At 39.7% G+C, this 13,711-nt stretch overlaps 2 protein-coding genes across 2 annotated transcripts in view; both read right to left on the bottom strand.

Moving 5' to 3' along the window:
* The window catches only part of IPO11 (importin 11), a 196,238-nt gene that overhangs the window by 115,997 nt on the left and 66,530 nt on the right, over positions 1-13,711 (bottom strand). Inside the window, exon 16 of the mRNA XM_040262582.1 lies at positions 11,780-11,906. Within this exon, the coding sequence (XP_040118516.1) occupies positions 11,780-11,906 (127 nt within the window). The remainder of the gene's footprint in view (positions 1-11,779; positions 11,907-13,711) is intronic.
* On the bottom strand, positions 664-2,802 carry LOC120879561 (RNA-binding protein EWS-like). Its single transcript, XM_040262583.1, is given in 4 exon segments — positions 664-883; positions 885-1,752; positions 1,754-2,495; positions 2,498-2,802. Coding segments are annotated over 4 exon segments (1,944 nt in total). The 5' UTR covers position 2,802; the 3' UTR covers positions 664-853.

Below are 13,711 nucleotides of genomic sequence, written 5' to 3'. Positions count from 1 at the left end.
TTCAAAAAACTGGAGACATCAAGGGAACATTTTATGCAAGGGTTGGCATGATAAAGGACAGAAATGCTAAGGACCTAACAGAAACAGTAGAGATTATGGTGGCAAGAATACACAGAACTATACAAAAAAGGTCTTAGTGAGCCAGACAGCTACGATGGTGTGGTCACTCATCTAGAGCCAGGCATTCTGGAGGGTGAAGTCAAATGAGCCTTAGGAAGCATTACTGCAAACAAAGCTAGTAGAGACGGTGGAATTCCAGCTGAGGTATTTCAAATGCTAAAAGATGTTGCTGTTAAAGTACTGCACTCAATAAGTCCACAAATTTGTAAAACTCAGCAAGGGCCATAGGACTGGAAACAGTCAGTTTTCATTCCAATCCCAAAGAAGGGCAATGCCAAAGAATGCTTCCATAGAATTGTGCTCATTTCACATGCTAGAAAGGTTATGCTCAAAATCCTTCAAACTAGTCTTCAGCAGTATGTGAACCAAGAACTTCCAGATGTACAAGCTGGGTTTAGAAAAGGCACAGGAACCAGAGATCAAGCTGCCAACATTCACTGGATTATAGAGGATGCAAGGGAATTCCAGAAAAACATCTACTACTGCTTCATTGACTACCCTAAAGCCTTTGAGTGTGCAGACCACAACAAACTATGGAACTTCTTTTTTTTTTTTTTTTTACCATTTAACTTGTTTTAATGTTTCTTCACAAATGGTGAAAAATACTAAAGTACAGACAAGGAATAATCATAATGTTGTGGCCAACATTATAAATATGGAATTATAAATTTAAAACATTTTCTGGTTTAAAAAATAAATCTGGTAGTCAATGCAGCTCTGCGGGTCTCTGCGTCTAGTAGGGCCGGTCTCTGCGCTCCTGACGGGTGCTCGCCTTTATCCATCTTTCCAGGTCCTCCTCGCCCACCTCGTCGTCCTCCCATCTGTTCCATCAGTGGTCCAGGGGGTCCCCCAGGGCCACCTCGTCTTCCATCACCAAAGCCACCGCGGTCCATGCCCCGGCCGCCACGGAAGCCGCCTCTGTCTCCACCACGGCCGCCTCTGAACATTCCACCGGGACCCCCGCGGTCCATGAGGCCACCTCTTCCTCCCCGCATGCCTCCAGGACCGCCTCTGCAGCGGTCACCGCCCGGGGGTGGGAAAGGTGATGGGAGGAAGCCTTCAGGCTTTGGGGCCTTTCACTGGTTGCACTCTGTTCTCCAGGCGAAGTTCTGGTTTCCACAGCCCGGGTTGGGGCACTGCCAGTCTCCAGCTCGGTGCTGGACGTTTCCTCCTCCAGACGGGTTCTCCCGGGAACCGCGGGGCCCTCTTGGTGGGAAGCCGCCTCTGTCTCCTCCGCGGCCTCCCATGCGCCCCATGGGTCCTCCAGGACCTCCTGGGCCCCCTGGACCTCCTCGGAGCGGCGGCGGCATCCCCCTGCCCTCGCGCGGCGGCATCCCTCCCCGCATGCTGTTCATGGGCGGCTTCTTCCGAGCAAGAGACACTTTAAGTTTGCTCCCTTGGAAATCTTTGCCATCAAACCACTCGACCGCAGTTTTGGCAGTTGGTGGGTCTTCATAAGATACTGTAGCATCGCCTTTGGGCTTTCCTGTTTCCTTGTCCAAGTAAATATGGATCATGGGTTGTCCAGTCCTCTTGTTCATCTTAACGCCTCCACACTGCTTAAAGAAGTCGACCAGATCATCAAGGGTCACACTGTCACTCAGCCCTTGCACGTAAATGGCACTGTTGTCAGTCTTCATCTGGATCTGCAGGTGGGCCTAAATCAAGATCTGGTCCTTCATCCATGGGTCCACCAGGCTTACTGAAGCCACCTCGCTCTCCAGCGCCCATTCCCCCGCGTCCTCCTCCCCGCCCACCTCTGCTCATGCCTCCACGATCAAATCCCCCTCTTCCCCTGCCCCGGTTATCAGGGCCACTCATGCTCCGGTTCTCTCCTGGTCCGGAAAATCCTCCAGACTCCTGCCCATAAACACCCATGCTACTGGGGTGGTCCTGTCGGAATGAACTCTGCTGCCCGTAGCTGCCGCTCTGTTGACTATATTGACTTGGAGCCTGGCTGTAGGATCCAGTCTGGGGGGGGTAACTAGTGGGTGGCTGCTGCCCATAGCTGCTTTGCTGGCCATAGCTGCTCGGCTGCCCATAGGTGTTCTGCTGGGAGTAACTGCTCTGATCGTAACTAGTCGGCTGCGTAGAGGAGTAGCTGGTAGGAGGATAGGACGGTGGTGCCGAGACTGGCTGCATGGGGTAGCTCCCAGGTACCTGGGGATAACTGTAGTTACTCTGTCCATATCCTAGGCTGGGCTGGTTGTAACCCCCTGTGCTAGATTGAGGTTGACTAGTCTCAGCGGGTTTGTTACCATCCTGCGGTCTTGCGGGCACGGTGGCTGCTGGCTGCTATCCATAAGCTGGGTAGGCAGGCTGAGTACCATATGCAGGCTGAGCTGCATAGGAGGCCGGGGTGATAGTAACCGTGCAGTGGTGGTGTCGTAAGCGCCAGTGCCGTACCCCTGGACAGGCTGACTGTACGCCTGGGGGGCAGTTGGAGTTGAATATCCAGTGGGAGGCTGTCCATAAGAAGTTGCATAGGCGGTCTGCCCATAGGTTGCAGTGGTCTGAGCCTGGGTATAGCTGACATCAGTGGGCTGTCCATAGGTTCCATAACTTTGCTGCCCATATGCCTGGGTAGTCTGTGCATATCCTTGAGTGGGCTGGGCGGTATAAGCGCTGTAGCCCTGCTGGGCTGCAGCTTGGCTGTATGTACTATAATCCGTGGACGCCATTTTCTATGGAACTTCTTAAAGATATGGGAGTACCAGACCACCTGACCTGTCTCCTGAGAAACCTGTATGCAGGTCAAGAAGCAACAGTACGAACCACATATGGAACAACAGACTGGTTCAAAATTGGGAAAGGAGTATTAAGAAGCAGAGATATCACTCTGCTGACCAAAACACATATGCTGACCAAAACAAAGCTATGGTTTTTCAGTAGTTACGTACAGATGTGACAGTTGGACTATAATGAAGGCTGAGTGCCAAAGAATTGATGCTTCTGAATTGTGGTGCTGCAGAAGATTTGAGAGTCCCCTGGACTGCAAGGCTGTGTATTGCCACTCTGTTTACTTAACTTATATGCAGACTACATCAGGAGAAATGCTGGACTAGATGAATCACAGGCTGGAATTAAGAATGCCAGGAGAAATAACAAATTCAGATTGCAGATAATACCATTCTAATGGCAGAAAGCAAAGAGGAACCAAAGAGCCTCTTGATGAAGGTAAAAGAGGAGAGTGAAAAAGCTGGCTTAAAACTCAACATTTCAAAAAATGAGGTTTATGGCATCTGGTCCCATCACTTCATGGAAAATAGAAGGGGTAAAAGTGGAAGCAGTGACAGATTTTATTTTCTTGGACTCCAAAATCACTGCTGATGGTGACTGCAGCCATGAAATTAAAAGATCCTTGCTCCCTGGAAGGAAACCTATGACAGGCCTAGACAACATACTAGGAAGCAGAGACGTCACTCTGCTGACAAAAGCCCATATAGTCAAAGCTATAGTTTTTCAGTAGTCATGTACAGATGTGAGAGTTGGATCATGAAAAAGCTGAACACCAAAGAATTGATGCTTCTGAACTGTGAAGCTGCAGAGCATTTGAGAGTCCCCTGGACTGCAAGGAGATCAATCCAGTCAATCTGAAAGGAAACCAACCCTAAATATTCATTGGAAGGACTCATGCTAAAGCTCCAATATTTTGGCCACCTGATGCTAGGAAAGACTGAAGGCAAAAGGAAAAGAGGGCGGCAGAGGATGACATGGTTAGATAGCATCACTGACTCAATGGACATGAATTTGAGCAAATTTTGGGAGATGGTGAAAGACAGGGCAGCCTGCTGTGCTGCAGAACATGGGGTTGCAAAGAGTCGGACACGACTAAGCGACTGAACAAGAACAAGATACACTTAGTCTTTGTTATCAAAAAAGCTTACAAGACAGCAGGGGGAAAAAACACCCAGATATTAAATAATCATTAATAAAAATGGCTAATATGAAGAGCTTAAAAACAGGATAATTCCCTTGAGAACATGAATTATTTCTAGGATCTTCAAATTGTTGGTATTAGTACATGGTGAGGCATACAACTGGCACTGTGGCAGAAATTTAATTCACAAACAACAGGACATGAAACATGCCCCCCACCCAAAGGAAATCAAACTGCCAGCAGCAACTTATCCTTAAATCTTCATTCATCTTCCTCCACAAAAGGATCAGAGATGCACATTACCCACAACAATGACATTTACACACATAAGTACAGGAAAGAGACACCTGAATGAAAACTAAATGTGTTTTCCCTCCTAACAAAGAGAAGTCAGTGCAGTATCCCATACAGACAAAAAGATAAAACGAGTCATGATGACTTGCCTCCACTTTAACTACAAGAATAGGAAGTCAGAGCATAAAGGGAAGAAAAGAGCACACAGCTTTAAAAAAAATAAAAGAAAGAGAGCACTTAAAATGACAAACACAAAGAAAAACAAAATTAGCTATTCCTGAGCTATAGAAGAAATAGGAAGCACTTATTGCATAGGGACAATGAATTCTGCAGCAATTCACAAGTTATGGGAAGAGAAAGTCAGAACCTGAATTTCTAGATTGAAGAGTAGGGGAATCGGATAAAAGATGGGCAGAAGAGAGTCTAAGACAATTTCTAACACATAACTCAATAAATAATAAATAAATGCAAGAAAAGGAAAGAAAACAAACAAAATTTTCCCTTAACCAGACTCTAAACATGACTTTTCACACAAAAGACACAGACCTCTTAAGGAGAGAACCAGATTCAGACTATGAACTCAGCCTGAGTCTACCCTACACATTCATCTGAGCCATCAAAAAACTTCTAAAACCATAACAAAGTAATTCCATACGGGGGCAAACAAGAGCCACCAAGCCATCAGAATCATTGGAAGGATTCCAGAGAAGCATGACAGCAACAGAGAAATGAACAAGAAGGAACCACAAGTTAACACTACTTCCAAAGAAGACTGATTACTACATAAAGGCAAGAGTAACTAGACACTGCCATGACCAGCATGAGAATGAGCCTTCACGTTAACTGTCACGGTGGTTGAGCTGAGGTCCAGGCTTGGAGGAACCCAGTGCTTGACCCCTACCATCCTGCCCACAGCAGTAGAGGGAATTTCACACACTAAAGCAGTGAGCTAGGTGCTGGGACCGAAAGAAATGGCAGTGTCTCAGGGACTTAAACCATCAGGAAAATGTAAGACAGACATGAGAGAATAATTTTGAAATAGATTCTATTTCTCTGCTGAAGAGAAACAGAGTAATAACTTTATAATCTTTTAACCTTATCTCAACTGTTTCATTAAATATTTTCTATTTTTCTGACTCGATGCTAGGCATAAGAGATACATTAATATGAATAATATTATCCTACTCACTGGCTCTTTTACTACTTGGAACTACTACGGTACTCTTTTTATTCTATTCTGCAATAAAGTCAAGATCACTGAATTACAATATTTTAATGTATTTATTCTGAAACATGCATGTAAATAAGTTTCTAAAAGGACTGAAAAAAACAAAAACCTTCCATTTACTCATTTCCTTTTAAGAAAAAAATTCTAAAGCTCACTTTCATGCAATACGGATACCAGAAATATCAACACAAAGCCAAAACGGACTACAAGAAACTTACTAGATTAAGGCTGCCTTTCCTCCTGGCTTTAGAGTGTCCTAGGAACTTCTGGCTCAAACACAGATTTTTTTATGTTTTCTTTGGAAATTATATTTGCTGAATATAAGTGAATTCAGAATTCATTTTGTGAAAACACAGACTAAAACAAAGTTTACAACAGTGCTTTGAGACACAAAGGAGGGACAAGTGGGAAAAACTCTGTAATACCGTTTTTGAGACATGAAGGATGGACACGTGGGAAACAAAATCAAAACTGTAAGATAGAAAGTCTGATAGAACTGGGAGACCCATAAAAGACACAAAAGTGAAAAGATAGGAAAGTTTTAATGCACCTTGTTTAATACTACCTCTGCCCAGATCCCAGCTGCAACTCCCCACGTGTTCAGGATCTGCTGAGGTCATGTGCATGCCAAAGTGTCTTCTTAAACTCCATCTAGAAAATTCACTATTGCTACGCTGGCAGTCAATCTGCCCATGTGGATGGCCTTTTCTTTGCTTGACAGACAATAACCCCAAAACACCCATCCCCAAACTATAAATCTCCCGGTTGTATCACAACATACATTATATACTGCCTCTTATAAGAGTCAAAGTGAAAAGTGAAAGTGAAGTCGTAGAGTCATGTCAGACTCTTTGCGACCCCATGGACTATACCTTCCAGGCTCCTCCATCCATGGGATTTTCCAGGCAAGAATACTGGAGTGGGTTGCCATTTCCTTCTCCAGATCTTCCCGATCCAGGGATTGAACCTGGGTCTCCTGCATTGTAGGCAGACACTTTACCATCTGAGCCACCAGGGAAGTCCTTATCAGAGTACACTAACACTAATTTTCAAGCAACTACCGCTTGTTTTATTGAACACTGCATAAATAACCTAAATAAAAATGAGTTTTTTAAATTACTTATAATTTCCAAAATTGAAAGACATTAATGGGTCAGAAAGCTTACAACTAAAGCAGCCCTGTATGTAAATCAAATATTCTGGTTAGAGAATCATCTAGAGTTCTACAAAACAAAACTTCCTCTCATCAAAAATTTAGCCATTCTATTTATACTGTGGTAATGAGATGGCTGGATGGCATCACTGAGTCGATGGACATGAGTCTGAGTGAACTCCGGGAGTTGGTGATGGACAGGGAGGCCTGGCGTGCTGCGATTCATGGGGTCGCAAAGAGTCGGACACGACTGAGCAACTGAACTGAATAACATTCTAAACTCTGAAACTTGCCATAAATAAGCAGTGCATCTACTAAGTAACATGTTCTAGAGGAATGGAAGAATTGATCCATCTTTTTAAATGGATTTTGCAATAAACACTGGAGCACTGTTATCCTTATTAAAAAAGTAATAAAAATGGAACCTTACTTGATATCATGTTGATAAATAAATCCCAGATGGAATAAAGAAGCAAGTATGAAGAAAACCAATTTTTTAAACAAGAAACAAAAACAACAAAACAGAAAAAAGAAATCAATAAACCTGATTACACTAAAATTAAAAAACTCTGCTCAACAAAAAGACAACAGAAAGAGCACAGAAAGACACAGGTGGGAGAAAAGAAAGATACAGAGATTTCACTGCATTTGTAATGTTTTATTTCTTACATAGTTAAAATATTACAATGGAAATATGGAAAACCAGGTAGCTCTAATCTTAGTCACTGAATTTTTTCTCTTTACTTGATATAATTCTTAACTTTTAAAAAGTAAAAAAATTAAAAGCATCCACTTTTTAAAGATGAGTCAGGAATAAACTCAGAAGTACAAATTTTCAAAGTAGCATTAGCATTATCTTAAACCTAATCAAAATTCCCAACATTACAAAAAAAAAAAAAAATCCAGTATCATCAATGATTACTGACTATCCCTAGACCAAGTTTTAATTACAAAATGCTGATGAAAAGTTGTAATACTATTTCAAATAAACCAAATATTTTCACTCAACTTGCATTATAATCCCCTGGATCAAACAACATCATCGTGCGACTCACAGGGATAGAGACTTACTCCACACAGTAGTTTCCCATATTATAAAATTTTAAAGAATCCAGAGTTTGAGGTTTTTCAGCATAAGCTCCCTGTGCTCCTTGCTTGCAAGGCCCCTCCAATAAACCTTCCTTGCTCATTAAAAAAAAAAAAAAATTTTTTTTTATAGTCCTATTTCCTCTTCTATTTGCTATGAAGTGATAGGACCAGATGCCATGATCTTAGTTTTCTGAATGTTGAGTTTTAAGCCAGCTTTTTCACTCTCCTCTTTTCACTTTCATCAAGAGGTTCTTGAGTTCTTCTTTACTTTCTGCCATAAGGGTGGTATCATCTGCATATCTGAGATTATTGATATTTCTCCCAGCAATCTTGATTCCAGTTTGTGCTTCATCCAGCCCGGCATTTCACATGATATACTCTGCATATAAGTTAAATAAGCAGGGTGATAATATATAGCCTTGACGTACTCCTTTCCCAATTTTGAACCAGTCAGTTTGTTCCATGTCCACTTCTAACTGTTGCTTCTTGGCCTGCATACAGATTTCTCAGGAGGCAGGTCAGTTGGTCTGGTATCCCATCTCTTTAAGAACTTTCCACAGTTTGTTGTGATCCACACAGTCAAAGGTTTTGGCATAGTCAATAAAGCAGAAGTAGATGTTTTTTCTGCAACTCTCTGCTTTCTCAATGATCCAATGAATGTTGGCAATTTAATCTCTGGTTCCTCTGCCTTTTCTAAAACCAGCTTGAACATCTGGAAGTTCAGGTTACAAGTACTGTAAAGCCTGGTTTGGAGAATTTTGAGCATTATTTTACTAGCGTGTGAGATGAGTGCAATTGTGCAGTAGTTTGAACATTCTTTGGCATTGCCTTTCTTTGGGATTAGAATGAAAACTGACCTTTTCCAGTCCTGTGCACTGCTGAGTTTTCCAAATTTGCTGGCATATTGAGTGCAGCACTTTCACAGCATCATCTTTTAGGATTTGAAATAGCTCATCTGGAATTCTGTCACCTCCACTTGCTTTGTTCATAGTGATGCTTCCTAAGGTCCACTTGACTTCCCATTCCAGGATGTCTGGCTTGCTCCTTGGAAGAAAAGCTATGACCAACCTAGATAGCATATTAAAAAGCAGAGATATTACTTTGCCAACAAAGGTCCATCTAGTCAAAGTTATGGTTTTCCCAGTAGTCATGTATGGATGTGAGAGTTGGACTATAAAGAAAGCTGAACGTGAAAGAATTGATGCTTTTGAACTGTGGTGTTGGAGAAGACCCTTGAGAGTCCCTTGGACTGCAAGGACACCAAACCAGTCAATCCTAAAGGAAATCAGATTCACTGGAAGGACTGATGCTGAAGCTGAATTCTTCAGCCACCTGATGCAAAGAACTGACTCACTGCAACAGACTGTCATGCTGGGAAAGACTGAAGGCAGGAGGAGAAGGGGACGACAGAGGATGAGATGGTTGGATGATATCACCAACTCGATGGACATGCGTTTAAGTAAGCTCTGGGAGTTAGTGATGGACAGGGAAGGCTGGTGTGCTGCAGTCCATGGGGTCACAAAGATACGGACACAACTGAGCAACTGAACTTTCTGACAGAACTGATAACACCTGGAGAAGCTGGTTTTCCCAGCTGCTGTACTATTTCTATTCTGCCATAGCCAGCCTTGTAATAACATGTCTATAAGACTAGGAAGCCACACAGACAACTACAATTATATGTATCCCATCTACGTAACAGCAGCAATCAAGCAAGAGAACATGGACTCTGAAAGCCAAAGAAGATTTAGATTCATGAGAATCTATGTGCTTTGTGTGTGTGTATATGTGTAAATGTGTACATACACCCACAAAGTATAAGGGCTTGCCTGGTGGCTCAGATGGTAAAAAATCCGCCTGCAGTGCAGGAGACCTGGGTTCGATCCCTCAGTAGGGAAGATCCCCTGGAGAAGGGAATGGCTACCCACTGCAGTATTCTTGCCTGGAGAATTCCATGGACAGAGGAGCCTGGCAGGACAGTCCATGGGGCTGCAAAGCGACTGAGCAACTAGCACTTTCACTTTTTTCATATGTGTATATACATACAAATGCAGTTGTATGTATGTTTGTACATATATGTCTGAACACTTGTACATTATTGCATATGTCTATATGTATATGGATGGTATCTTCCTACATTTCATTAGCCAGCATTTCTCACAAGTTGAAATTAGAATAGTATATCTTACATACTATTGATCTTAAAAGTACTTAAAAGAAAAAGGAGGGGGGTAAACGATGCAATGGTAACTTAGTGCCTTACAAAACACTGTATTTTTAAGAAGTTATAACAAATGAGACATAGCCACCAAAAGACGTACAGCAAAGGGGCAAAAGCTGTATCTGTAACAGCATTTCCTCAGTGCATTCCTTGGATATTAATGTATTTGTCATCTTGGAGAGTCACAACACAATCAATGTACATTTTTAATATTCTGATTGATGCTATAGAAAAGAGGATTATTTGAATATGTAGTTCAGTGTTTTCCAAACTTGTCATGAAACCCTTTTGCCCAATAATGTTTGTTAATGGGATAGAATTAATGTTCTACTTTTAAAGTGCTGACCAAACTGACTCATTTTTCTCTTCATTTCTTTCCCAAAAGATTCATTAAAGAAAAAAAAAAAATCCAAGAAATTTCTCTTTTCCAAAGAAAATTTACCTGAAATTTATATCTTTTGTAACACTTACACATAAAGCATTTAATGTCTTCTCTCTGACAGAATAGCAAATAATATTTCCAAGAAGGAAAACAAAACTTAAATCTTATAAATGCTTTATTCTAAATAAATAGAATTTATTCTATTTACAAAAGTAAATTAATTCCAGCCAGCAGTATTCTTAGAAAGAGCTTAGATATTATCAATAAACTTCTAAGAATTTAAACATGATAAAATAAAACTAGATTCCCTTGTTTAAGCAGGGGTTCCTTAAACTATTTAATAATTATAGAATGATATTTAGAGTAAATTCTCAATTATTTATACAAAGTAAGTAACATTTAAGCAGAAAATCCAAAGATCAGTCCTATTTGCTTTTAGAATGCATCATGCTTCTGCAATTATGATGTTTTCTTAATTTTGTAATTTCCCTAATTATGTTTTCTTTTGTTGAACATTAAAAATAGTTTATATTATCATGTACACATGTGAAAATGAGAAAAATGACCCAAACCTTTGCTGGAAGACAGGGTAAACAGGTAGGTTTTAAAAAAAATTTTAAGGTAAAATACTGAAAAATGATTAAATAAGATCTTATCATAATTTGCGGGGCAAAAATCATTTAATTTTACCTACAAATAATTTGAAACTGGGAAAAAGACAACCAGATTCACTTTTTAAAGACTATGCTGGAGTCAAATTTAAGTACAAGACAAAGTACAGTAAGTCATGAATATATTCTCACTCAGGCATAAAATAAAGCACTGAGGGAAAACCTCTTTTTTAAAAAAAAGGTCTCTGAGTAATCAACATAAAACAAAGCAACAAACCTACAAAAGTGGAACAAAGCAATGAAGAAGCCATTATCAAGTTTTCAGTAACACAAAATCAAGAATATTATGCGAAATGCTACACATGAAGAAAAAGTCCTAGAAGAAAAACTTCTCAAAACTGAAAGACAAAAAAAGAATCAACAGTAAGGATAAAACAGATTACGGCGTTAGCTCAAACGTAAAAATTACAAATTCTATCGTGAATAAGAAAAAGGATATTTAAGCTATAAAGGGATTTTTTTTTTTAAAGAAAACTGCCTTCTTTTATTTGTATTAAAAAATTATAAATAATTACAGATTAGTAGACTTTGGTTAATTTTTTTTTTTCATTCACTAGTGATGAGAAGGACAAACGGCATTAAAAAGACTTTCTTCCTTCAAATCAAACTTCTTACCAAGAAATAACTACAGCATTGAAAGACTGCCAACATTCTAAAGAAAGATATAAACCATTTCTGAATTTGAACTTTGACATATGTTAAACTTATAAAGAACTCTTTTAAGACATTTAAGCAACATACCACCAAGTCTTGATCCTGAAGCAAGTTACATATTGCTTCATATAACATGGGTCTTAAGTCAGACTTGAATTTCACAGAAATCCACTGACCGATGAGCCAAATCACCCTGCGCCGCAATGGCTTATACCTAGATGGGAAAACCATGCAATTAAAACGTTATATATTTTAAGAAGCCTATTTCACTAAGCATATTTCATCATTTAAATCTAAAATGTAATAAGAAAGCAATATACATTTTATAAAAAATCTAAAAGCTACTTTTAAATGTACCACAGTACAAATACTAACAACAAAGTTCTGATCTAAAAAACTGAAAATTCTTAGCAGACATATTATAAATCTGATTATTTTGTATTAAGTAATTACAACATAGATATGTACATAAAAGCCAAATTCACTTCTATTCCTCAAGTAACCAAAAAGAGTTCATCTTAATAGGTGTAAGCAGCTGATGTCCCAAACCCTGAGGCAGGAGAGGCTATTAAGAAGTAATAATAATAAGAAAAATAAAGGAACTTCGGTACTCAATTTTCTAATCCCAATTCTGTTCATCTCACAAAGATTATTTTGAAAACACTGTGAGAAATTTCCAGACTTAAGACATTTACAGTAACATGTACATACACTTGTTTCTCTATGGCCATATCTGCTAAAGAAAATGAAGGTTCTTTAGGCAAAGGGAAAAACCACCTGTGCCCAAGAATTGTAGATACAAACTCTCGGTATTATATTTATTTAGTGGCAAGATGATATTTCTGGGTGACAATGTAGTAAACTAAGGAATATAACACAACTTTTAGAAAATCACAGTATTTTAAGATTATTAAACACATATAAAGAATTACTCATTAAAGTTCCAATAAAGAGTACATTTCCTGCTCTCAAAATGTTTAACATATCTAAAAGAATTAAAGGCCATAAAACTTTAGACTAGGATCACAAAAACGTAAAAGAGAAGAGCAGGCAGAGGGAGATGAGATTTGAACAGCATTTCCTGGTGGCTCAGACAGTAAAGAATCCGCCTGCAATGCAGGAGACCTGGATTCGATTCCTGGGTTAAGAAGATCCGCTGGAGAAGGGAACAGCTACACACTCCAGTATTCTTGCCTGGAGAATCCCATGGACAGAAGAACATGGCAGTCTACAGTCCATGGGGTCACAAACAGTCAGCATGACTGAGCGACTTGCACTCACTTCACTAAGATAAATAGTATTGGGGACAGAAAACTGAAAAAATGCCTTTTCAAGGGATAGGGACGATTGGAGCAGCCACAGAGGTAGAAGTAAACAAGACTTGTATAGAGTATATGAAGGAATCACAGAATCTTCAATTTTGGACTGAGATCTCTGGGATTACCACATTCAACATTCGAGACAAAGAGAATGAAGCTCAGAAAGGTTCAGATTCTAAGATGACAGTCACTTCTAGGCAAAGTTAATAGTAGGGGTCAGTTTGTTCCTCAAAGTGTGAATCCCAGACCACAGGATCATTAGCTGGAAGGATGACAGAATCACACAATCTGACCAAGACCTAAACCTTAGAACCTGCATTTCAACCAGTTCACCAGGTGATTCATACACATATTAAAGTTTAAGAAATACGGGTCTAGACCAGTTTTGTCCAAAAGAAACATAAAGTAAGTGAAATATGCAATTTTAAATTTATTAGTACCCACCTTAAAGTAAAAGATACATATGAAAATTTAACATTTTCACTTATTGCAATATATTCAATATATTATCACTTCAATATGTCATCAATATATATTTTACACTGCTTTAGTTTTAAATTCAAATTTTAATTTATTAAAGTCATTTCCTCATTTGCACTAAGTATGTTTAAGTACTCAGTAACCACATATACTAGCTATTGTACTAGATAGCACGGGTCTAGACTAAATAGCCTCTAGGATTTAAGGACAATCAAACTGC

The sequence above is a fragment of the Oryx dammah genome, unplaced genomic scaffold (assembly GCF_014754425.2).
Source record: "Oryx dammah isolate SB20612 unplaced genomic scaffold, SCBI_Odam_1.1 HiC_scaffold_20, whole genome shotgun sequence".
NCBI classification, from domain to species: domain Eukaryota; kingdom Metazoa; phylum Chordata; class Mammalia; order Artiodactyla; family Bovidae; genus Oryx; species Oryx dammah.
This window is presented reverse-complemented; position numbering and strand designations above follow the sequence as displayed.